The 23366-nt window shown below is 61.8% G+C and overlaps 2 protein-coding genes across 4 annotated transcripts in view; both read right to left on the minus strand.

Annotated features, from left to right (window-relative positions):
• The window catches only part of SYN1 (synapsin I), a 13911-nt gene extending 11357 nt beyond the window's left edge, over nt 1-2554 (minus strand). Inside the window, 2 exon segments of the mRNA XM_078850380.1 lie at nt 892-944; nt 1557-2554. Coding sequence (XP_078706506.1) covers nt 892-944; nt 1557-1900 — 397 coding nt within the window. The 5' untranslated portion in view covers nt 1901-2554.
• Nucleotides 2555-4085: 1531 nt separating this feature from the next.
• CFP (complement factor properdin) lies at nt 4086-18270 on the minus strand. 3 transcript variants are annotated; one of them, XR_013634928.1, is made up of 11 exons: nt 18103-18268; nt 17848-17992; nt 16938-17101; nt 16111-16281; nt 11531-11728; nt 11179-11352; nt 6503-6697; nt 5593-5704; nt 5096-5252; nt 4730-4824; nt 4086-4331 (listed from the first exon to the last, which is right to left on the minus strand). XR_013634928.1 is itself a non-coding variant. In XM_078850101.1 (11 exons), the coding sequence occupies exons 1-10, from the start codon at nt 18164-18166 to the stop codon at nt 4786-4788; spliced, it is 1419 nt and encodes a 472-aa protein (XP_078706227.1). In that variant the 5' UTR covers nt 18167-18269; the 3' UTR covers nt 4086-4331; nt 4762-4785. The 3 variants fall into 3 exon arrangements, 2 of the variants coding, with proteins under 2 accessions (XP_078706227.1, XP_073178474.2); XM_078850101.1 differs by having other exon boundaries at nt 4762-4824; nt 18103-18269; XM_073322373.2 differs by lacking the exon at nt 4730-4824 and having other exon boundaries at nt 18103-18270.
• Between the last annotated feature and the right edge of the window lie 5096 nt (nt 18271-23366).

The raw sequence follows: 23366 nt of genomic DNA on the forward strand, positions 1-23366 counted from the left end.
ACGCGCTATCTCAGAGTCAGCCCCCCCCCTCTAACCACTAGACCCCCACTCCCCTCCCAGGGCCCAAGAGAGAACCCAGGAGTCCTGGCTCCCAGCCCCCACTCTATAGTGAACAGGGCAGCTGGGGGGGTCAGTGCCCATCTCCACCCCATAGGCCCCTGGCTCGGGGGCTTATCCTGCTTTAATTCCTTCTGATCCAGCCCCAGGGGGCAGGGTGAGGGGGTATCCCCCTCCCCGCCGCACGCGCTATCTCAGAGTATCCCCCTCCCCGCCGCCCTGCCCCTCCCCACTTCCCAATAGGCCAAGGGGGAGCAGATCTTTGGTGGTCACCCCCATACACAGCCCCACCCCTCCCCAAATATCCCTGGGGACCCCACACGGATACATCCCCTCAAACCCACCGAGACATGGGGTCAGGTGGACGGGGTAGTGGGGGAGGGGGATGGACGGGGGATGGGGGCAGTGGGGGAGGAGGATGGATGGGGCGATGGGGTCAGACGGGGAGGGGGATGGATGGGTCGATGGGGGCAGTGGGGGAGGGAGATGGATGTGGGAGGAGGGCAGTGGGGGAGGGGGATGGATGGGGAGATGGGGGGAGTGGGGGTGGGGAATGGACAGGGGGATGGGGCCAGTGGGGGAAGGGGATGGATGGGGATGGGGGCAGTGGGGGAAGGGGGATGGACAGGGCGCTGGGTGCGGTGGGGGAGGGGGATGGACTGGGATGGGGGCAGTGGGGGAGAGGGATGGATGGAGGGATGGGGGCAGTGGGGGTGGAGGAGGGGAATGGAGGGGGGTGGGGGCATTGGGGGAGGGGGAAGGGGTGACGGGCAGGGGAGGGGTGGTCGGGGAGAGAAGCGGGGGAGAGGTGGCTGCAGCATTCTCAGCAGTGACTAAGCAGAGGGGTGGCCACCTGGAGTTTTGGGGTGACGGGGGCTAGGGCTGAGCTGAGGGGTGGCGGGTGGGGGAGGGGGATAGACTGACGGCTGGATGGACAGATGGAAGCAGGATGGATTGTCAGGCAGGGGGTGGGATGAGCGGATGGAGGGGGAGGGGAGGCGACAGATGGATGGGGAAACAGAGAGATGGACAGACCAACAGATGGACGGACGGATGGACAGATGGATGGACAGACTGACGGATGGAGAAATGGATGGATGGATGGATGGATGACTGTACAGGACAGATGGACAGACGGATGGATGGATGGATGGACAGGACAGATGGACAGATTGATGGATGGATGGACAGACGGACAGATGGATGGACGAATGGATGGATGGACAGATGGATGGATGGATGGATGGATGGATGGATGGATGGATGGACAGATGAACGGATGGATGAACAGACCAACGGATGGATGGACGAACGGAGGGTTGGATGGATGAACGGATGGACAGACGGATGGACGGATGGATGGATAGACAGACGGACAGATGGATGGGTGAACGGACAGATGGACAGAGGGATGGCTGGACGGATGAAAGGACGGGTGGACAGATGGATGGATAGACGGAGAGTTTGTCCCCTGCCCCCCGCCGCCCCAGCTCCCTCACCAGTCGGTGCCCGGCTCGTCGATGACCAGCAGCATCCGACTGCGCCCCCCGCCCCCCGCGCTGCCCCCCCCGACCTGCTCGCTGAAGCTGGCTGCCGCGGCCGCTGTCGTCTGCTTCACGGCGTTGGACAGGGACGAGAAGAACCCACCTCCCCCCCCGCCGGCCCCGGGGCTGGGGGCAGCCGGGGGGCGCTCGGCCGGGGAGACGCTGCCTGGGGAGGGGACGGGCGAGGGGGCGCCCGGGGGCACCGGAGGGGGTTGAGGCCGCTGCAGGTCCGTCATGTAGCCGTTGGGCAGGTTGGCCATGAAGTTACTGTCCGAGAGGCGTCGCCGCAGGTAATTCATCCTGGGGACGCTGTAGGGGGCTGTGGCTAGCGGGCAAACGGGGGGGTCTATCAATCCTATGGGGGGGGCTGCTCTCTCTGGGCAGGAGAGGTGTCTGTCTACAGGGATGGCTCCTCTGGACGGGGTCTTCCCGGAAGGGGGGGTCTCTCTTTTCTATAGGGGGACGAGGGCTCTTTCTCTCTAGACAGGGGATCCCCTACTGTAGGGAAAGCTCCCCTATAGGATGCTTCTATAGGGGAAGGCTCGCTACAGGGGCATCTCTTTGGGCGAGTCTCGTCTATGGGTGAAGGTCTTTCCAAACAGGAGAGTCCTCTCGCTAGGGTCCTTCGTCTATCAGGGCTCTTTCTCTAGGGTTATGGTGCCTGGGGGGGATCTCTATGGGGAAAGCAGGTGTCTGTACAAGAGGTGTCTATAGGGGATCTCTGGAGGGGAAGGGGGTGTCTATAGGGCAAGGGATGCCTATGGGGAAGGGGGGTCTGTAAGGGAGGGGATCTATAGGGGAAAGGGGGTTTATAAGGGAGGGGGTAATAAGGGGGTGTCTCTCTCTCCCCCAGCCTGCGCCCTTCTATAGGGGCCCCTATAGGGGATCTATGGGGCCTGCACCCCGGGCTCTCTCTGGGGCAGACCCGGCGGCTCCCGAATCCCGGAGTCATATGAGCGCAGCAGCATCTGGACCAGCCCAGATACCCGGCCCCCCCCACGTCTCCGGGAATTGGTCTCGCCCGGCCCCTCCTCCCCACCCCCTCCCGCCGCGATGGTCGGTCCCGGTGCCCTTGCGGAGGCCGGGACGGGTCGCGCCATCTGCGGGCGGCGGGGGGAGGAGGTGGTGACGTACTCCCCCCCCTCTGCGGCGCACGGTGGTGCGGTCCGGTCCCCGGCCGGTTTGGGAGGGGGGATGCAGGAGGAGCTGTCCGCGGTGCTGGGCGGGGGAGGGGGGAGAAGATGGGGAGAGAGGGGGGAGGGGGGGAGGGGAGGGGGAGGTGGGGTGAGACGGGGAGGGGATGGGGAGAGAGGGGTTGGGGTGGGAGGGGTTGGAGGGCGAGGGGGAGGGGGAGGGGGGGGTAGGTGCGGTGGGAAGGGGAGGAGAGGGGGGAGTTAGGGGGAGGGGATGGGGAGAGGGGGGGAGGTGGGGAGGGGAGGGGGAGGTGGGGTGAGACGGGGAGGGGATGGGGAGAGAGGGGGTTGGGGTGGGGAGGGGTTGGAGGGCGAGGGGGAGGGGGGGTAGGTGCAGTGGGAAGGGAAGGAGAGGGGGAGTTAGGGGGAGGGGATGGGGAGAGAGGGGGCGGTCGGGTGGGGATGGAGGGGGAGGAGAGGGGAGGGAGGGGTTGGAGGGGGACGGAGAGGAGAGGTGGGGAGGGAAGGGGAGGAGAGGCGGGAGGTGGGTGGGGAGGGGGAGGAGAGGGAGGAGGGAAGGGGATGGAGGGGGAGGGTCTAGGCTGGGGGTTACTCGTGTGACCCAGGTGCCCCGTGGTGGGACCACGCCCTTACAAGTGGGTCCCCAAGGCCCAGCGGTGCTGCACTGGGCACCGGACTCCCCAGGAAAGGGCCGGACTAGGAAGGCCAGGCTCGAGGTGGCCAGTTGTGGCTGTCTTGGCCTGTGGCCTGGTGTGGCCAGTCCTGGGACGGGCTCTTTGAAGCTGTCGCCGGCTTTGCCCAGCCAAGGGCTGGGTGGTTTCCCCAGAGCTGCGACACCGTGTGCTACGGAGGGGGGTGACCAGCGGGGGAGCTGGGGGGAGGATGTGCAGGGGGGAGGGGGGAGGTTGAGGGATGGGGGCGTTCATGGGCGGGGGGTGGGGGCGCAGACAGGTGGGAGAGGCCTCGGCTCCCAACTACAGCACCTCCCCCATGTAGATGCTGCTCCACCAGCAAGGCATAGAACCCAGGAGTCCGGGCTCCCAGCCCCCCCGCTCTAACCACTAGACCCCACTCCCCTCCCAGAGCCAGGGAGAGAACCCAGGCGTCCTGGCTCCCAGCCCCCCTGCTCTAACCACTAGACCCCACTCCCCTCCCAGAGCCAGGGAGAGAACCCAGGAGTCCTGGCTCCCAGCCCCCCTGCTCTAACCACTAGACCCCACTCCCCTCCCAGAGCCGGGGAGAGAACCCAGGAGTCCTGGCTCCCAGCCCCCCCCCCCCCCGCTGTAACCACTGGCCCCCATTCTCAAACACACACACACACAGAGCCAGGTGGGACCCATTCTCTCTCTTTATTGTGATGGATTCCATGTCCTGTAGCAAAGGGGATTTCTGGGGGTTGGAGCGTCGGGGTCATAACTGCAGGGGGCTTCTGGGGTGTTTCCACAGGGAGCCCCGGGAAGGAGGGGAAGAGCTGCTGTCGTGGGGATCCTGACCCCCCCCTGCTCCGTCTGCAGAAGGGTGGTGCGGGGATGGGGCTTCTGGGGAAGCACCTTCACCTGGCTCCTGCCAGATCAATCTGCAAAGAACAGGCAGTGAAAGGGTTAAACCAGAGACACAGGCCCCTTCCCCCCAGCCAGCCTGCCCCCAGCCTGGACCAGAGCCAGCGCCCCCTATGGGGGACAGGCCCCAGGCCCCATTCCTCGCCCCCCTGGAGCCAGCCGGTCCCTGCCCTCGGAATGGATGGGAGCTGGCACCCCCTTGAGGGAAGAGTCCCATCCCCCATTCCTCGCCCCCCTGGAGCCAGCCAATCCCTGCCCTGGGGTCAATGGGAGCCAGCGCCCCCTAGAGGGGACAGGCCCCAGGCCCCATTCCCACCCTCCTGAGCCAGCCAGTCCCTGCTCTGGGGCTGGATGGAGCCGGCGCCCCCCAGAGGGGAAAAGCCCCATGCCCCATTCCCTAGTATTTCTCACACACCTCAAACGTCCTCATCAAGATGCTCCACGTACTTGAAGCCTGCGGTGGGCTAGGGGCTAAGCTGGCCAGGCGGCCTGCCGATAACGGGGGCTGATCTGGGGGTCAGAGAACAGGGAGCTGGTTCGTGACTGCAGAACCTCAGCAGGACCCTCCAGCCCCACAGGGATCCTTCCAAAGAGACCCGGTGCTTACCCCACTCCCCTCCAAGGGCCGAGGAGAGAACCCAGGAGTCCTGGCCCCAGCCCCCCCTGCTCTAACCCATCAGACCCCACTCCCCTCCCAGGGCAAGATAGAACCCAGGAGTCCTGGCTCCCAGCCCCCGCACACACACACGCTGACCCACTCAACACCCGCCCCCCAGCTCACCATATTCCTCCTCCTCTGGGCAGGGTGGCACATTGAGACATGGCTCCTTCTCCTCCACCTCCAGGGCCTTCCCGTTGATGGGCTGGCACTTGGGCCAGGGTTTGCCCAGAAGCTGATGTTCACCGGCCCAGTGTTCCCCACGCCCTGGGTCTCCATTCTGTGGGGGAGGAGAGAGATCAGCACTGGGCCCAGCCCCCTCCCACGGGCCTCTGGATCAGACCCATGGGGACCCCGCAGGTTGGTATTCTTCCCCTCTCCCAGTTCAGACCCATAGACCCCCCGCAAGCCCTGTAATCCTCTGAATCAGACCCATGGGGCCCCCACAACTTGGTATCCTTCCCCTCCCACCAGATCAGACTCATGGACTCCTCCCCCAGTCCTGTGTCCCTCTGGATCAGACCCATGGGGCTCCCCAACCCTGGTATCCCCACTCCTGGATCAGACCCACAGACCCTGGTATGTCCCCCCTATCCCCACCCCCTGCTGGTCACACTCACGAAAATTTGGGGTAAGTGGGTTGGCAAACACGCTTCCGAGACTTCATGGGATTCTTCCCGCAGGTTGGGATGCAGAGACCCCAGGAACTCCAGTCTGACCATTGGCCCTCCACTGGGGAGTCAGTACAGACACCAGTCAGGTCAGAATCATAGAATCATAGAATATCATAGAATATCAGGGTTGGAAGGGACCCCAGAAGGTCATCTAGTCCAACCCCCTGCTCAAAGCAGGACCAATTCCCAGTTAAATCATCCCAGCCAGGGCTTTGTCAAGCCTGACCTTAAAAACCTCTAAGGAAGGAGATTCTACCACCTCCCTAGGTAACGCATTCCAGTGTTTCACCACCCTCTTAGTGAAAAAGTTTTTCCTAATATCCAATCTAAACCTCCCCCACTGCAACTTGAGACCATTACTCCTCATTCTGTCATCTGCTACCATTGAGAACAGTCTAGAGCCATCCTCTTTGGAACCCCCTTTCAGGTAGTTGAAAGCAGCTATCAAATCCCCCCTCATTCTTCTCTTCTGCAGGCTAAACAATCCCAGCTCCCTCAGCCTCTCCTCATAACTCATGTGTTCCAGTCCCCTAATCATTTTTGTTGCCCTTCGCTGGACTCTCTCCAATTTATCCACATCCTTCTTGAAGTGTGGGGCCCAAAACTGGACACAGTACTCCAGATGAGGCCTCACCAATGTCGAATAGAGGGGAACGATCACGTCCCTCGATCTGCTCGCTATGCCCCTACTTATACATCCCAAAATGCCATTGGCCTTCTTGGCAACAAGGTCAGGAACCCATCTGGCCTGGTACCCCACCTCCCCTCCCCCAGGTCATAACCAGGAGCCCCTCCAGCCTGGCACCCCTGCACAGATCAGACCCCCAGACCCCTCCAGCCCACCTCGGGCACTCACATTTGCACCGAAACATGTTGTAGCAGCTGCGGATATGGATATAACTTCCCACACAGCGCTCCCCATCGGGGCTGCGCCCCTCGCAGACCCGCGTCCGCTTCTGCTGCCCCATGATCTCCTGGCAGGTGATGTCCCCGGTGTAACCCGGCCGGGTGCAAATGGACCACTCCACCCACTCTGACCAGCGCCCATCCACTGCGGGGGAGAGTCAGGGAAACCCCCCGAGACAGCAGAGTATGACTGTCCATCCTCCCACCCACCCGTCCATCCATCCATTGACCCATCCATCCATCTCCCCACATGCAAACCAGCCCACCCATCATCCATCCAGCCACTGACCCACTGACCCAGCCAGCCAGCCAGCCACTGACCCACCCATCCATCCATCCACCCACCCAACCAGCCATTGATCCATTCATCCATTGACCCACCCATTGACCCACCCATCCATCCACCCATTGACCTATCCATCCATCTACCCACACACAGACCAGCCCATCCATCAGCCATCCATCCACTGACTCACCCAACCATCCATCCATCCATCTATCCACCCAACCATCTATCCATACATCCACCCAACCATCCAGCCAAAGACCCACCCAACCAAACATTGATCCATTCATCCATCAACCCACCATTAACCCATCATCCATCCATCCATCCACCCACCCATCTACCCACACACAAACCTGCCCACCCATCATCCATCCATCCATCCACTGACTCACCCAACCATCGATCCATACATCCACCCAACCATCCATCCACAGACCCACCCAACCATTGATCCATTCATCCATTGTGGCGGAGTAGGGAGTGGGGAGTACTTACCTGGTCATGATGCATGGGAGTTTTACGAGTTTACTGTCTGCATTAATACTGATGGTGCTGGGATATCAGGGGGTGACTTCACCAAGAAGTGATACTTGTAACCTGAGCCCAGGAGGGGGTTGGGGCCAGGTGACACTTTCTGCCTGGGAAACTGGACAAAGGCTGGAGGAGGAGCCGGGGGTGTGGCTGGGTGAGGCTGCTGGAGGGGGTTTCAGTTTGGAGCTGGCTGGGGAGAGGGGCTGAATCCCAGAACTGGGGTCTGGGCTCCCCACCCCTCAAGAGGGCCCTGACTGAGCGGTCCTGTTCTCTGTACCTACAAGCTCTGTTTAGACTGCGTGAAACCCCTGAGGACATATATCTTGAACTGATCCTCTGAATGGAGGGGTACGTCCACAAGTGGGCAGAGGGGGCCCAGACTAAGGAGGACAGGATTAAACTGATGGTGCTGGAGCACCTGTATGAGCACTGCCCAGCCGACCTGAGGCTGTGGTTGGGGGAGAAAAAGCCAGAGGACCCGCAACTCACAGGGCGGCTGGCCGACGAGTTCATGGACAGCCGGTCAGGGGCTGGCAGGGAGGAGTCCCAAAAGAATAAGCCCAACACAGCGCAGAGAGAGCGTCACGCTGCTACCTCCCAAAGGGGGAATGTGGAGAACCCCCTCCCGAGGGGAACAACCAGCATCAGGACCAGCCTGGCTTGAGGGAACCAACGTGACGTGATTTGTTATTACTGTGGGCAGAGAGGCCACATACGGACCCAGTGCCCCAGGCTCCAGGACAGACTGAGAAGACCGAACCCGCACAGGGTTAACTGGGCAGGGACCCAGCCGGAGGAGGGGCTGGCAGCCTACCCACTGCTCAGGAGGGAGGAGTGCCCCAGACCAGCTCCTCTGGAGGGCTGGCTGCTCCGGACTCAAGGATCTCAGGGTACGGGGGGGGGGGGTGCGGGGCTGTCCCTGCAGAGCGAGTGCCTTGTTCCCCTGGAGGTGGATGGGAGGAACTTCAATGGATACTGGGACACAGGCGTGGAGATGACACTGGACGGCCCAAGGCGGTGGCCCCAGATCGGGTGGTGCCCGATACCTACCTGACCCTGACGGGTGTGGGCAGGACCCCATTCAAGATGCCCATGGTGAGAGTACATCTGAAATAGGGATCCAAGGAGGGCCCCAAGGACGTGTGGGTGCACTACCATTTGCCCACTGAGGTGTCGATGGGGGATGACCTCGAGGATTGGCCAGGCAACCCCCAGAACTCCCTAGTCATGACCCGTAGCTAGAGCTGGCGAGGGGCACCTCGCCCTGACCTCAGGGAGGGTACCACATGGGAGGCGCAGGACTCCACCCTGGTGGGGAGGGAGCGCCCAGGGACAAGGCTCAGAGGGGCTGCGACTCCAGACCCAGCTGCCAAGAGAGAGCAGGTCCCCATCCCATGCCCAGCCGCTGAGTTCCAGGCCAAGTTGAGGAAAGATCCCTCCTTGCGGAAGCTCAGGGACCTGGCCGACCTCGGTGTGGGACGGACCATGAGGAGAGGCTGCCAGGAGAGGTTCCTGTGGGAGAAGGGGTTCCTGTACCGAGAATGGGCTCCCACAAGGGAAGTAGAGTCCTGTGGGGTCAGGAGGCAGCTGGGAGTCCCCCAGAAGTATCGCCGCAGGCTCCTGTACCTGGCCCACGACATCCCCCTTGCAGGGCACCAGGGAATCCAGTGCACCCGGCAGAGGTTGCTACAGAACTTTTACTGGCCTGGGGTCTTTACCATGGTCCGGCAGTATTGCCGATCCTGAGACCCCTGTCAGAGGGTGGGGAAGGCCCGGAACAAGGGGAAAGCGGCTTTGAGATCTTTGCCCATCACAGAGGAGCCTTTCCAGAAGGTGGCCATGGACATCGTGGGGCCTCTCAGCAAGACGACCCGGTCAGGGAAGAAATACATTCTGGGGGTGGTAGATTTTGCCACCCGCTACCCCGAGGCAGTGCCCTTAGCTTCCATTGAAGCAGACACCATGGCCGATGCGCTCCTGACCATTTTCAGCCAAGTGGGGTTCCCCAAGGAAGTCTTGACAGACCAACTTCATGTTGGCCCTCCTCCAGTGCTTGTGGGAGAAATGTGGGGTCCGGCACATCTAGGCCTCAGCTTATCACCCCCAGGGGTGACTGGTGGGTGGAGAGGTTCAACGGGACGCTAAAGATGATGCTGAAAACCTTTATGGACCAGCACCCGCAGGATTGGGACAAGTACTTACCTCACCTGCTGTTCGCGTACAGGGAGGTGCCCCAGGAGTCTGCCGGGTTCTCGCCTTTCAAACTGTTTTATGGCAGGAGGGTGAGGGGCCCCCTGGACCTGACGAGAGACGAGTGGGAGGGGAAGGCCACTCCCGATGGAGAGTCAGTGGTGGAGTATGTCCTGACCTTCCGAGAGAGACTGGCTGAACTCATGGGCCTGGCCAAGGAGAATCTGGCCAGAGCCCAGAGGAAGCAGAAGGCCTGGTATGACCGCACGGCGCGGGCCCGTGCCTACGCCACCGGGGATCTGGTGATGGTTCTCATCCCGGTGAGAAAAAGCAAACTACGGGCCGCCTGGGAGGGCCCTTTCAAGGTCGTCAAACAACTTAATGAGCTTGTCGTGGAGCTGTCGAACCGGGCGCACCGCCGCCGGGTGTACCATGGTCACACGATGAAGCCGTATTACGGCAGGGGGAACGTGGTGTTGGCCGTGTGTGGACAGTGGGAGGAGCAGGGAGATGACCCTTGAGTAGATCTATTCCCTGAGACAGGAGCTGGCTCTTCCCTGGAAACAATCCCCCTCTCTGATCAGTTAACCCCTGGCCAGAAAGCTGAGATCAGAGGGATGCTACATCTGTACCGACAGCTGTTTTCCAACCAGCCAGGACTCACTAATCTGGCTGTTCATGGGGTACAGACGGGATCGCACCTGCCTATAAGATGTTCCCCCTTCCGAGTCACAGGGAAAACGGCTCAGGAGGTGGAGCCTGCTCCTGCAGAATTATGACATGGATGTGGTCCATGTGAGGGGAGCGCCAACACGATAGCAGATATGTTGTCCTGGAGAGGGGGGCCTGAACTTCCCCAGGTCACTGGTTAGAGTGACCGCGCTCAGTTCAGTCTCGAAGCAGGGAGAGATGTGACGGAGTAGGGAGTATTAACCTGGTAATGTTGCAAGACCCACCCAACCATCCACCCAACCACTGATCCATTCATCCATCGACCCACCATTGACCCATCATCCATCCATCCACCTACCCACACACAAACCAGCCCACCCATCATCCATCCATCCACTGACCCACCCAACCATTGATCCATTCATCCATCGACCCACCATTAACCCACCATCCATCCATCCATCCATCCATCCACCCACCCACACACAAACCTGCCTACCCATCATCCATCCATGTATTGACCCACACAAACATCCATCCATTGACCTAGGCATCACTCCACTCACCCACCCACCTGCTGCCATCTGTCCATTGACCCAACTAACCATTGATACATCCATCCACCCACCCACTGACCCATTCATTCATCCATTCACCCATCCATCCATTAATTCATCCATTTCTACTTGCATCCATCCCAATACATACCCCTCCATTCACGCATCCATCATTTTACTGTGCTTTCATCCATTCCCCCCTCCTTCTCTCTGTGCATCCCACCACTTTTCTACCTCTTCATCCTCTTCCTGATCCATCCATTCTTCTTTTCCTCTATACCTCCATTCCTCCACCCCTTGCCTCACCCCTCCATCTGCCCTCCCCTCCAGGGACAGCGGGTGTCCTCTCCCCACTCCAATGCTCTTTGTCGGTCCCTGCCCCCCTACCTGGGCAGGGTATTTTGGTGTTGCAGAAATATGACCGGGTATTGAGGCCAGGACAGGTGTTCCCACCTTGCCGTGGTGCTGGGTTGTTGCAAAGACGCTTCTCCATTACCCGGCCCATGCCACAGGTCACTGAGCAGGGACTGGACTGCTGCCAGTCACTCCAGCCACCGTGCACTGGGCAGAGCGCAGAGTCAGAGAGAAAGAAACACGGGTCAGCATGGGAAACCTAGCCCGAGGGTTGGGGGAATGGGAAACGGGAGATTTCCCCTTTTGGGGGCACCGGCTCCCATATGGCCCCAGGACAGGGGACTGGATGTCTTGGGGGTGGGGGGGGCAGGAGGATCTTTCTCACCTGGGCAGAAGGGGAGCCCAGTGCAAGACTGGTCCTCACTGGCAGATCCAGAGCAGGGGAATCCGGGAGGGCTGAAGGAAGGTGGGGGGCTGTCGCAAACCCGTGAGCGACGCTGCTTGGGCTTCGGCCCCGCTTCCTCCGGAGAACATGTGGCAGAACAAGGACCCCATTGCCCCCAACTGCCCCAGTTACCATGAGCTACAGAGAGGGAGAGATCAGGCCTCAGTGTTGGGAGGGGCCATTCAGCCCCACCTGCCCACCTATCCCCCACCCAGTGACCCAGCCATCCCCCACCCAGCCATCCCCCCATTCCACTACCCAACCATTGCTTCCAACCCATCCCTCATCACCCCACCCAGCCATCCCTTCCCACCCATCCCCCCATTCCACTACCCAACCATTGCTTCTCACCCATCCCTCATCACCCCACCCAGCCATCCCCCCATTCCACTACCCAACCATTGCTTCTCACCCATCCCTCATCACCCCACCCAGCCATCCCTTCCCACCGATCCCCCCATTCCACTACCCAACCATTGCTTCCAACCCATCCCTCATCACCCCACCCAGCCATCCCCCCATTCCACTACCCAACCATTGCTTCCAACCCATCCCTCATCACCCCACCCAGCCATCCCCCCATTCCACTACCCAACCATTGCTTCCAACCCATCCCCCATCACCCCACCCAGCCATCCCCCCATTCCACTACCCAACCATTGCTTCCAACCCATCCCTCATCACCCCACCCAGCCATCCCCCCATTCCACTACCCAACCATTGCTTCCAACCCATCCCCCATCACCCCACCCACCCATCCCCCCATTCCACTACCCAACCATTGCTTCTCACCCATCCCTCATCACCCCACCCAGCCATCCCTTCCCACCCATCCCCCCACTCCACTACCCAACCATTGCTTCCAACCCATCCCCCCATCACCCCACCCACCCATCCCCCCATTCCACTACCCAACCATTGCTTCCAACCCATCCCCCCATCACCCCACCCAGCCATCCCCCCATTCCACTACCCAACCATTGCTTCCAACCCATCCCTCATCACCCCACCCAGCCATCCCCCCATTCCACTACCCAACCATTGCTTCCAACCCATCCCTCATCACCCCACCCAGCCATCCCCCCATTCCACTACCCAACCATTGCTTCCAACCCATCCCTCATCACCCCACCCACCCATCCCTCCATTCCACTACCCAACCATTGCTTCCAACCCATCCCCCATCACCCCACCCACCCATCCCCCCATTCCACTACCCAACCATTGCTTCTCACCCATCCCTCATCACCCCACCCAGCCATCCCCCCATTCCACTACCCAACCATTGCTTCCAACCCATCCCCCATCACCCCACCCAGCCATCCCCCCATTCCACTACCCAACCATTGCTTCTCACCCATCCCTCATCACCCCACCCAGCCATCCCTTCCCACCCATCCCCCCATTCCACTACCCAACCATTGCTTCCAACCCATCCCTCATCACCCCACCCAGCCATCCCCCCATTCCACTACCCAACCATTGCTTCCAACCCATCCCCCCATCACCCCACCCAGCCATCCCCCCATTCCACTACCCAACCATTGCTTCCAACCCATCCCCCATCACCCCACCCAGCCATCCCCCCATTCCACTACCCAACCATTGCTTCCAACCCATCCCCCCATCACCCCACCCAGCCATCCCCCCATTCCACTACCCAACCATTGCTTCCAACCCATCCCTCATCACCCCACCCAGCCATCCCCCCATTCCACTACCCAACCATTGCTTCCAACCCATCCCCCATCACCCCACCCAGCCATCCCCCCATTCCACTACCCAACCATTGCTTCCAACCCATCCCCCATCACCCCACCCAGCCATCCCCCCATTCCACTACCCAACCATTGCTTCCAACCCATCCCCCATCACCCCACCCAGCCATACCCCACCCAGCCATCCCCCCATTCCACTACCCAACCATTGCTTCCAACCCATCCCCCATCACCCCACCCAGCCATCCCTTCCCACCCATCCCCCCATTCCACTACCCAACCATTGCTTCCAACCCATCCCTCATCACCCCACCCAGCCATCCCTTCCCACCCATCCCCCCATTCCACTACCCAACCATTGCTTCCAACCCATCCCCCATCACCCCACCCCCCCCCCCATTCAACTACCCAACCATTGCTTCTCACCCATCCCCCATCACCCCACCCAGCCATCCCTTCCCACCCATCCCCCCATTCCACTACCCAACCATTGCTTCCAACCCATCCCCCCATCACCCCACCCAGCCATCCCTTCCCACCCATCCCCCCATTCCACTACCCAACCATTGCTTCCAACCCATCCCCCCATCACCCCACCCAGCCATCCCCCCATTCCACTACCCAACCATTGCTTCCAACCCATCCCCCCATCACCCCACCCAGCCATCCCTTCCCACCCATCCCCCTATTCAACTACCCAACCATCCCCCCATCACCCCACCTAACCATCCCTTCCCACCCACCCATCCCCCCCATCTCCCCATCCAACTTACCATCCATCCACCACCTGCCTCCATCCACCAGACCATCCCTACCCAGCCACCCACTCCCCACCCAGCTGTAGATCTGTTCTGACCAAGGCCACGGAACAACGAACAAAGCCTGAATTCCCATCAGCCTTGTAAATATGTAGTTAGTAGATAAGGGAACAGCAGGCGGATGGCGAACGTGTGAACAGCCGGTCACTTGTCCGGGGATTGGCTCCCAGGAACTAAGGAGCCGATCAGAGAGTGTGCGAGGGGATGTAGAACAGAGAGTGCGGGCGGCGTCTGTGTGAGGGCGTGTTTACCAGCTGGTGAATGAGTTTGTACTTTGGGTGCGTGGTTCACCCTGGACCCCACCCCCTGCCCCTGAGCCTCAGTAGTTCAGTGTCGGGCCCCTGGGTGCCAGGAGAGAAACCTCTGTGATGAGCCTGACGTCGAGCTGAGTTCTTGGGGACCGAGTGGATAAGGTCCCAACATCATCCACCCAACCATCCCTGTCCGCTCATCCACCCATCCAGGTGTCCACCCGCCATTAGACCCATCCATCCATCTACCCATGCATCCCTGCCCCACACATCCCCCCCATCCGTCTATCCACCCACCCTTACCCCAACCCATCCCTCCACCCAACTACCCATCCATCCCTGCCCCCACACATCCCCCCATCCATCTGTCTATCCACCCACCCTTACCCCAACCCATCCCTCCACCCAACTACCCATCCATCCCTGCCCCCATTCTCCCATCCATCCACCCACCCACCCAACCACCCATTCCTATCCATCCGTCCAGCCACCCAACCAGCCATCCCCCCTCCCCACCGCAACCCATCCCTGAATCCTTCTGTCCAAGCACCCAACAACCCACCCTCCCAACCCCCACCCACCCACCCATGTATGCACCCACCCAACCCCATCCACCTATCCACTAATCTTTCCACCCAACAACCCATTTCCCATCCATCCATCCAACCATCCATCCCTGCCCCCACCCCCCTATCCAACCATCCACCTACCCAGCCAGCCATCCTCCATCCATCCTGTCGCCCACCCATCCCCCTACCCACCCAACCAGATACTCCGTGATGAATGCAGTATAAAAACATCTATGGAATAGAATGAGATCATAGAAATGTCGGGCTGGAAGGAACCTCAGGAGGTCACTAAATCCAGCCCCCTGCGTGGAGGCAGGACCAAGTCAACCTAAACTATCCCTGACAGGTTTGTCCAACTTCTTCTTACAACCCTCCAATGACGGGGTCCCATAGCCCCCTTGGGAGCCAGTTCCGGAGCTGAGCGACCCTGAGAGTTAGAAAGTTTCTCCCATTATTTAACCTCCATCCCGCTGGCTGCAGATTCAGCCCTTTACTTCTTGTCCTGCCCACAGCAGACATGGAGAACAATTGTCAGTATCCTCTTTAGAAGAGCCCATGAGGTATCTAAAGACTGTTCTCAGGTCCCCCCTCACTCTCCTTCTCTCCAGACCAAACATGCCCGGTTTCTTTTAACTGTCCCTCCTAGGTCAGGTTTTCTAAACCTACGATCATTTTGGTTGCTCTCCTCCGGACTCTCTCCAATTCGTTCACAACTTTCCTAATACGTGGGGCACCCAGAGCCAGACACCGTCCTCCCGCCAGGGTCCCACCAGTGCTGACCCAAGCAGGACCACGACCTCCCGTGTCTTGCATACGACCCTCCTGTTAACACACCCAGAATGAGAGTAGCCTTTTCCACAGCCACATCCCATTGTTGACTCATATTCCATATGGGATCCGCGCGAGCCCCCAGATCCGTTGCAGCCATGTGACTGCCTAGTCCCCACGTTGTCACTACGCATTTGATTCCCCGCCCCCCACACCTTCCTCGGCGTTGTATTCTGCACTTCTCCTTCTCGGGTGTGGCCTGGTTGATTTCAGAGCAACTCTTCCCTAGCCGGCTTGTGAGGATGTCAGCTGGGACAGTGTCAAAAAAGAACCACACACAACCCCGTCCCCCCACTCCCGCCCACCCACCCCCACACACACACACCCATCACTCACTGGGGCAGATCTTGTTGGTGTCGCAGGGCACCGTCTCCGAGTTGTGGCCCAGGCAGGAGCCCCCACAGACAGGCGCCGGCTCGGTGCACCTACGGATTCGCCTCTTCACCCCCTCGGCACAAGTCACGGAACAGGAGCTCCAGGGGTCCCAGGACGACCAGCCCCCCATCACTGCAGAGCGATGGGGGAAAGGGGTCAGCATGAGATTAGGGTGAGGGTGGGGACCTGAGGCTGCCCCCTCCCGATTCCAGAGACCCCCCATCCCCATCTGAGACCACCTACCCACCTGCCCCTCCCATTTGATCCCCTCCTGCTACGCACCCCTCCCCAGAGACCCCTCCTGTCTCCTGCCCACCCCTCAGAGCCCAGCTCCGATAGGGGGTGACCAACCCCTTCCCCTCCCAGCCCCCCATCACTGCCATGGGCCTCTCTGCAGCTCAAGCAGCTGTGAACAGGAAGTTTCCATTTCCAGCTGTGGTAGGGGAAGATCATGGGGGGGGGGAGCTGGGAGGAACCAGCACCCCTAGGAGGGAAGTGAAAGTGTTGAATCTGGGTGAGAGAGAGAGAGGGAGGGAGAGAAAGAGGAAGAGAGAGAGAGAAGCCCAGGGAGCTCCCAGCTACTCCAGCCTCAGCCTCTCCCACTAGGGGGTGCTGTGGGGTACAGGGCTGGGTGACGTGGGGTGCTGTCTGCGTGAGGTGGCGGTGTCCAGCAGTGGACACCGTGGGGCTCAGGGGGCACTGGCCCTGGGGGGCGCCATGGGGCACAGGGGCACTGGCCGTGGGGGGGCGTCATGGGGCGCTGGCGGAGAGGGGTGGGGGAAACTCACCGGGGCAGCAATCCTTCAGGCTGCAGGCTTGAGTCTCCCACCTCCTCCGCAGGCCACCTGAGCACTGCCCCTGCCCCTGGCAGGTCTGGCTACGTCTCTGCACCCCTTCCCTGCAGGACACAGAGCAGGGGCCCCAGGGCGTCCAGTCGCTCCACTCGGCCTGGCTGCGGGGAGGGCAGCGGGGTCAGGGGGGTTGGGCCAGGTGCCTGTCGTAGCCTTTGGCGGATTGCTGGGCCCAGCGTTAGGGGCTGAGGCGAGGGGTGGATGGGCTGGGGTTAGGGGCGAGGGTTGGGGTTCGGGCAGGACTGGCAGGGCGCCCCGGTGTGGGGCCGGTACCCGTACTCAGGGTTCAGGGAGCAGTGGGGGGGGTCTGGGGGGGCACTCACCGGCAGGACTGGCAGGGTGCCCCGGCATGGGGCGGGTACCCGTACTCAGGGTTCAGGGAGCAGTGGGGGGGGTCTGGGGGGGCACTCACTGGCAGGACTGGCAGGGTGCCCCGGCGCGGGGCCGGTACCCGTAGTCGGGCTTCAGGGAGCAGTGGGGGGGCTCTGGGGGGGCACTCACCGGCAGGACTGGCAGGGTGCCCCGGCGTGGGGCCGGTACCCGTAGTGGGGGTTCAGGCAGCAGTGGGGGGGCTCTGGGGGGGCACTCACCGGCAGGACTGGCAGGGTGCCCCGGCGTGGGGCCGGTACCCATAGTCGGGGTTCAGGGAGCAGTGGGGGGGCTCTGGGGGGCACTCACCGGCAGGACTGGCAGGGTGCCCCAGCGCGGGGCCGGTACCCGTAGTCGGGGTTCAGGCAGCAGTGGGGGAGGTCTGGGGGGGCACTCACCGGCAGGGTGCCCCGGCGTGGGGCGGGTACCCGTACTCAGGGTTCAGGGAGTAGTGGGGGAGGTCTGGGGGGGCACTCACCGGCAGGACTGGCAGGGTGCCCCGGCGCGGGGCTGGTACCCGTAGTCGGGGTTCAGGCAGCAGTCAGCCTTGGGCACGTCCTCACCCAGCAACTCCTTGCACTTGCCGGCCCCGAACTGCTCATAGCAAAGCCCCTCCTGGGCATCTGCGGGGGGGAGGAGGGTGAGAGGGTGAGACCAGACGGACAGACGGACGGACAGACAGGGGTGGGGGCCCACTCGGCTCAGACACACAGAAACCCCCCCATCCCGGTACCTGCAGATGGGGCCAGCGCCCAGCACAGGGCCAGCAAGAGGCCAGAGGTCACGGCCCCCTCCATGGGGCTGGGATGGACGGACAGACAGACGGACGGAGAGCGGCTGCACAGATGCCTCGCCAGAGAGCGACTGAGCCGCGGGTGTGGAGCGGGGGGGAGGATATTCCCATCAGCCACTCCCCCCGCGGGACTTCCCCCTGGCACTTGCTCTGCAAAGGGGAGGGGAACTGGGGGCTTAGGGGGACCCTGAGCCTCCCCAGCCCTGGGCTGTCTCCTTCCAGCTCCCTGGGGGGGGGCAGCACGGGGGGACCCTCATTCTCCCCACACCCAGCCAGGACCTTGGACTTTGCTCCCTGGCTTTGGCCTCTGAGGGGCCGGCCGGGCCTGGGTTCGCAGGGGGGGAAGTGTGGGGGGGTGTCCAATGCCCCCAGCCACCTCCGCACGGTGAGGTCTCAGAGATCACCAGCAATGGGGGGCGGTTGTCACCCCCCCGCCTTGTCACTTGGGGGGATTTCGTGCTACCCCACTATGGCTCCAAGTGCACAGAAAGTTCCCCCCATCTGCCTCCCCCTCACCATGCAGGGCCCCCCCATCTGCCTCCCCACCCACCACACAGGGCCCCCCCTAAATCTGTCCCCCCCATATTTGTAACTGCCGGGCTCTCGGGCTTCCCCCTCCAGTCCGTCACCCCCCGCAAAGGAGCAAAATACCCCCCCCATTATCAGCTCACCCTGGCCCCCACCCTCCCGACTGCTAGGACTGGCCCTGGGGGCGAACCAAACGACCAGCTCATGGAGTAGAAAAAACTCCGGGGGGCCCAGGGGAGAGCGGGCAGGGGATGAGGCCCCCGGGCACATGGTCACAAAGCCCTGATCTCCGGCCTCACCCAGCGCCTGGCTCGGTGCCCGTGGCTCAGAGCAGAGGCCCCAGGGCCACGGAGCAACAGGGGGCCTAGCCAGGCAGACTAGCCCCTTGGCTCCCGCCCCGGTCTCTGGGGGGCCCTTGGGCCAATGCGGGACGGGGCCCCCCGGGGAAGGGGGCAGACGGGGAAGTTGTTTCGGAGAAGAGCGACACCCGGTCAGCGGGGCAGGCGAGAAGGAACCGGAACCAGGTGGGGAGGGGGCCACACAGCTACATCCTGGACCTCGGCTGGGAAATCTGCTGGCCGGGGCCACGGCGGCGACAGGGCGGCCTGTGAGCAGGGAATGAGGAAGGACCTGGCTTCCAGGGTAACCAAATCCCTTGAGTCAGCAGCTGAGTGAAGCCAGACCCTGAGCAAACAAGGAAACGGGCGAAGGGCCAACCCCAGCGACAGGAGCTCAGTCCGGCTCCACCAGTCCCCTGTATGGTCAACCGCTTCCCTGACTTGGGCACCGTCCCAGGCAGCGCAGCCGTCGCCTGGACCCAGCCAACGGACGGCACCAGGTGGCCCCCGGGGCCCGTGGGGTCGGAAGAAGAGGCACTTTTTGAATGGGGGCGAGGGACTGAGCGATGGGAACGACCGACCTAGGCCGGTGGAGGGTTCTCCTCACGTGCCAACCTGGCCCAGGTCGCCCTGCACGGCGACTGGTCCCCGCGGGATCGGGGCCCCCTTGCCCCGGGAGAGTCACCGCAATGGAGCGAGGCGGGGTCAGCCACCAAGGTGGCCGGGGGGGACGTGGCTGGTGGAACGTAGGCGCCGGGGGGACGTGGCTGGTGGAACGTAGGCGCCTGGGGGGACGTGGCTGGTGGAACGTAGGCGCCTGGGGGGACGTGGTTGGTGGAACGTAAGCGCCGGGGGGACGTGGTTGGTGGAACGTAGGCGCTTGGGGGGACGTGGTTGGTGGAACGTAGGCGCCTGGGGGGACGTGGTTGGTGGAACGTAGGCGCCTGGGGGGACGTGATTGGTGGAACGTAGGCGCCGGGGGGACGTGGTTGGTGGAACGTAGGCGCCGGGGGGACGTGGTTGGTGGAACGTAGGCGCCTGGGGGGACGTGGTTGGTGGAACGTAGGCGCCTGGGGGGACGTGGTTGGTGGAACGTAGGCGCCGGGGGGACGTGGTTGGTGGAACGTAGGCGCCGGGGGGACGTGGTTGGTGGAACGTAGGCGCCGGGGGGACGTGATTGGTGGAACGTAGGCGCCGGGGGGACGTGGTTGGTGGAACGTAGGCGCCGGGGGGGACGTGGTTGGTGGAACGTAGGCGCCGGGGGGACGTGGTTGGTGGAACGTAGGCGCCGGGGGGACGTGGTTGGTGGAACGTAGGCGCCGGGGGGGACGTGGTTGGTGGAACGTAGGTGCCTGGGGGGACGTGGTTGGTGGAACGTAGGCGCCGGGGGGACGTGGTTGGTGGAACGTAGGCGCCGGGGGGACGTGGTTGGTGGAACGTAGGCGCCGGGGGGGACGTGGTTGGTGGAACGTAGGTGCCTGGGGGGACGTGGTTGGTGGAACGTAGGCGCCGGGGGGACGTGGTTGGTGGAACGTAGGCGCCGGGGGGACGTGGTTGGTGGAACGTAGGCGCCTGGGGAGACGTGGTTGGTGGAACGTAGGCGCCTGGGGAGACGTGGTTGGTGGAACGTAGGCGCCGGGGGGGACGTGGTTGGTGGAACGTAGGTGCCTGGGGGGACGTGGTTGGTGGAACGTAGGCGCCGGGGGGGGACGTGGTTGGTGGAACGTAGGCACCACGGTTGTTACGCTTATAAGCAGCACACAGAATCTTTTTAAAGGGGAGAAGGCAACACGCCGCGTTACTTGAGAGTACAATTTAAGCATTGAAATCAGCACATGCTATAAGCATATTCACCCCCACCCCCTCCACACACATACCCCCGGACAGCCCCCCACCAAAGGTCCTGCAGCTGGGTCATACAGTGCTCCGGGAGTCCCCGTGACAGTACCCTGCACGCGAGCTTTTCCTGATTGTCTGAAAGACCAAAAGAACCTGGTTCTACCCCGTTGGGGGTGGCAGATTATTGCTTAAAATATCCCTTCCTTTTACAAATACCTTTGCTGATTGCAGGCAAAACAGAGGAATTAACCCCCTACTTTCCTGTGTGTTCGGTCTATGGGCTGGCCAGGTTGCAATGGCTTCTACCTTGTAAGGGTGGATTATTCCACTGTTCAGTTATTAAGTTCAGGTGGTGGCATGCCTCAGTTTCCCTTCTTATACAGCAGACCAAGTTTGTAATGTTTTTTTCTGCTGTGCTAGGCTTTAAGTTTATTCACAGGTAATAGCTGAGAAGGATCATTACCCTATGACCTTAAAGGCGTTTTCCAAAAACCATACACACCATCCATGGTTACAGGGGTGCTTATGAACATGAAATGTATCCCGATGTTTAATATTAACATCAAACCTATTAAAAGCAGCTTGTTATACCCTTGCCTTTTCTTTAGGCCATTTGTTTTTGAAGCCCTTGTGCTCAACGTCCTCTTGAAATCTTTGCACGGGGTTTTTAAATTTAATTATATCCTTGGGGTTTGGGTGAATTAAGAAGTAGGGGTGCCAGGCCTGTCAGCAGACCCCTTTTGTACCTGTCTTCAGATTTCAGCCCTGATTTTTGATTTTTTTACTTACAGTTAACCTGTCTTAGGTGTGACTCTGTTTCCTCTGGAAGGTCATACTTTGAGCCTTTTAGTTTCAGGTAGTTTGTTTGCTGACCGGGTCTGTCCTTTATCTGCGGCATCTTTGTGCTGCCAATGGTGGACAGTTCTCACCTTCCTCTGGCCAAAAAGTTTGCCCACCCCTGTTTTAAGGACCTAAACCAACACTCCTGGCTTGTAACCCTCTGTTTTGTAGGTTTAAAACGAATTGGTTTTGGTTTGGTTTGAAATAATACCCCTAAAAATCCACTTGGATCTTTCGGTCGAAGTTGCAAAACTGACCGGCACTTGTTGCCAGACCCAAGTGGTGTGTGGCCTTGGGATTTGGACGCTTTATAACGGTCAATCTGTATCTGTCGCCTGCCTGCTTGTCTGGTCCCGATCCTGCTTTCCTCACTGAGCCACCCCTTCCCATGGGCACAGGCTTCGTCCCACTCACCATTTAGCAAGGAGGGGGGACTCCTCATCTAGCCCCCACCCCACCCCTCCTGGACTTTCCCCTATGGGGGGCCAGGCCCCAGCAGACCCCTAGCCCAAGCCTGGCCGGTTTGCAGCCGCATCGGGACAGTCCCACAAGCGGCCACGCGAGGGCGCCCCTGACCACAAAACACACATGGGCCTAAACCCTGGGCCACAGATGGGCTCCTAAAAACCGAGGGGAAGCTCGGCTGGGAAGAAGCGAGGGTCACGGGGGAGGAGGGGGCAGGGCTGGGCTGGCAGGGGGGCTGCGGGTCGGGAGTGAGGGGCACCGGCAGGGATGGGGGGAGCCCAGGGCCGGGCTGGCAGGGGGCTGCGGGTCGGGAGTGGGGGGAACCGGCAGGGCTGGGGGGGGCGGACCAGGGCCGGGCTGGCAGGGGGCTGCGGGTCGGGAGTGGGGGGAACCGGCAGGGCTGGGGGTGCGGACCAGGGCCGGGCTGGCAGGGGGCTGCGGGTCTGGAGTGGGGGGAACCGGCAGGGCTGGGGGGGCGGACCAGGGCCGGGCTGGCAGGGGGCTGCGGGTCGGGAGTGGGGGGCACTGGCAGGGCTGGGGGCGCGGACCAGGGCCGGGCTGGCAGGGGGCTGCGGGTCGGGAGTGGGGGGCACTGGCAGGGCTAGGGGGGCGGACCAGGGCCGGGCTGGCAGGGGGCTGCGGGTCGGGAGTGGGGGGCACTGGCAGGGTCAACTCCCTGCAGCCCCCCCCCCGCCCCCCCCACCGGATCCCTGAGATGTGAGGTTTCCAGCCACTCCCTGATGATCCCTGGGGGCAGGTTCCCAGACCCGGGGGGTGGGGGAGTGAATCCCTGGAAGTCATCTGGCAGCATCACCCCTGTGAATCCGACAGTCTTCTCACTATGGGTGGATGGGACAGAATGAACCCAGGTGTCCGGGCTCCCAGCCCCCACGTGCTCTAACCACTAGAGCCCGCTCCCCTCCCAGAGCCGGGGAGAGAACCCAGGAGTCCGGGCTCCCTGCCCCCAATTTTGTCACCCTCCAAGGGCTGAGCCGCTCCCTCGTGACATCATCCCCCCTCCCCATTTCGATGTGGTCTCTTTGTGGGTGGCCCCTCGTCCCCCATTGGCCGGAGCCGCCCTCCGTCACCCAGGGGGGCGTGGCCAGCCTGTTTCCTCCCCACCCCCCAGCTGCTGGTGCCGGGTCTCCGAGAGGCGTCTGGGAGCCGGGGAGGCCGGAGCCGCCTCGCGGGGTC

This window comes from Lepidochelys kempii, chromosome 23, assembly GCF_965140285.1.
Source record: "Lepidochelys kempii isolate rLepKem1 chromosome 23, rLepKem1.hap1, whole genome shotgun sequence".
Taxonomy (NCBI): domain Eukaryota; kingdom Metazoa; phylum Chordata; order Testudines; family Cheloniidae; genus Lepidochelys; species Lepidochelys kempii.

Coding starts and splice junctions, on each gene's coding strand:
- CFP (XM_078850101.1), bottom strand. CDS start 18,166: ATGGAGGGGGCCGTGACCTCTGGCCTCTTGCTGGCCCTGTGCTGGGCG. Junction 17,102..17,847: donor GCACCCTGCCAGTCCTGCCG/GTGAGTGCCCCC, acceptor CCCTCCCCGCAG/CCAGGCCGAGTGGAGCGACT. Junction 6,698..11,178: donor CACCAAAATACCCTGCCCAG/GTAGGGGGGCAG, acceptor TCTCCCCCGCAG/TGGATGGGCGCTGGTCAGAG.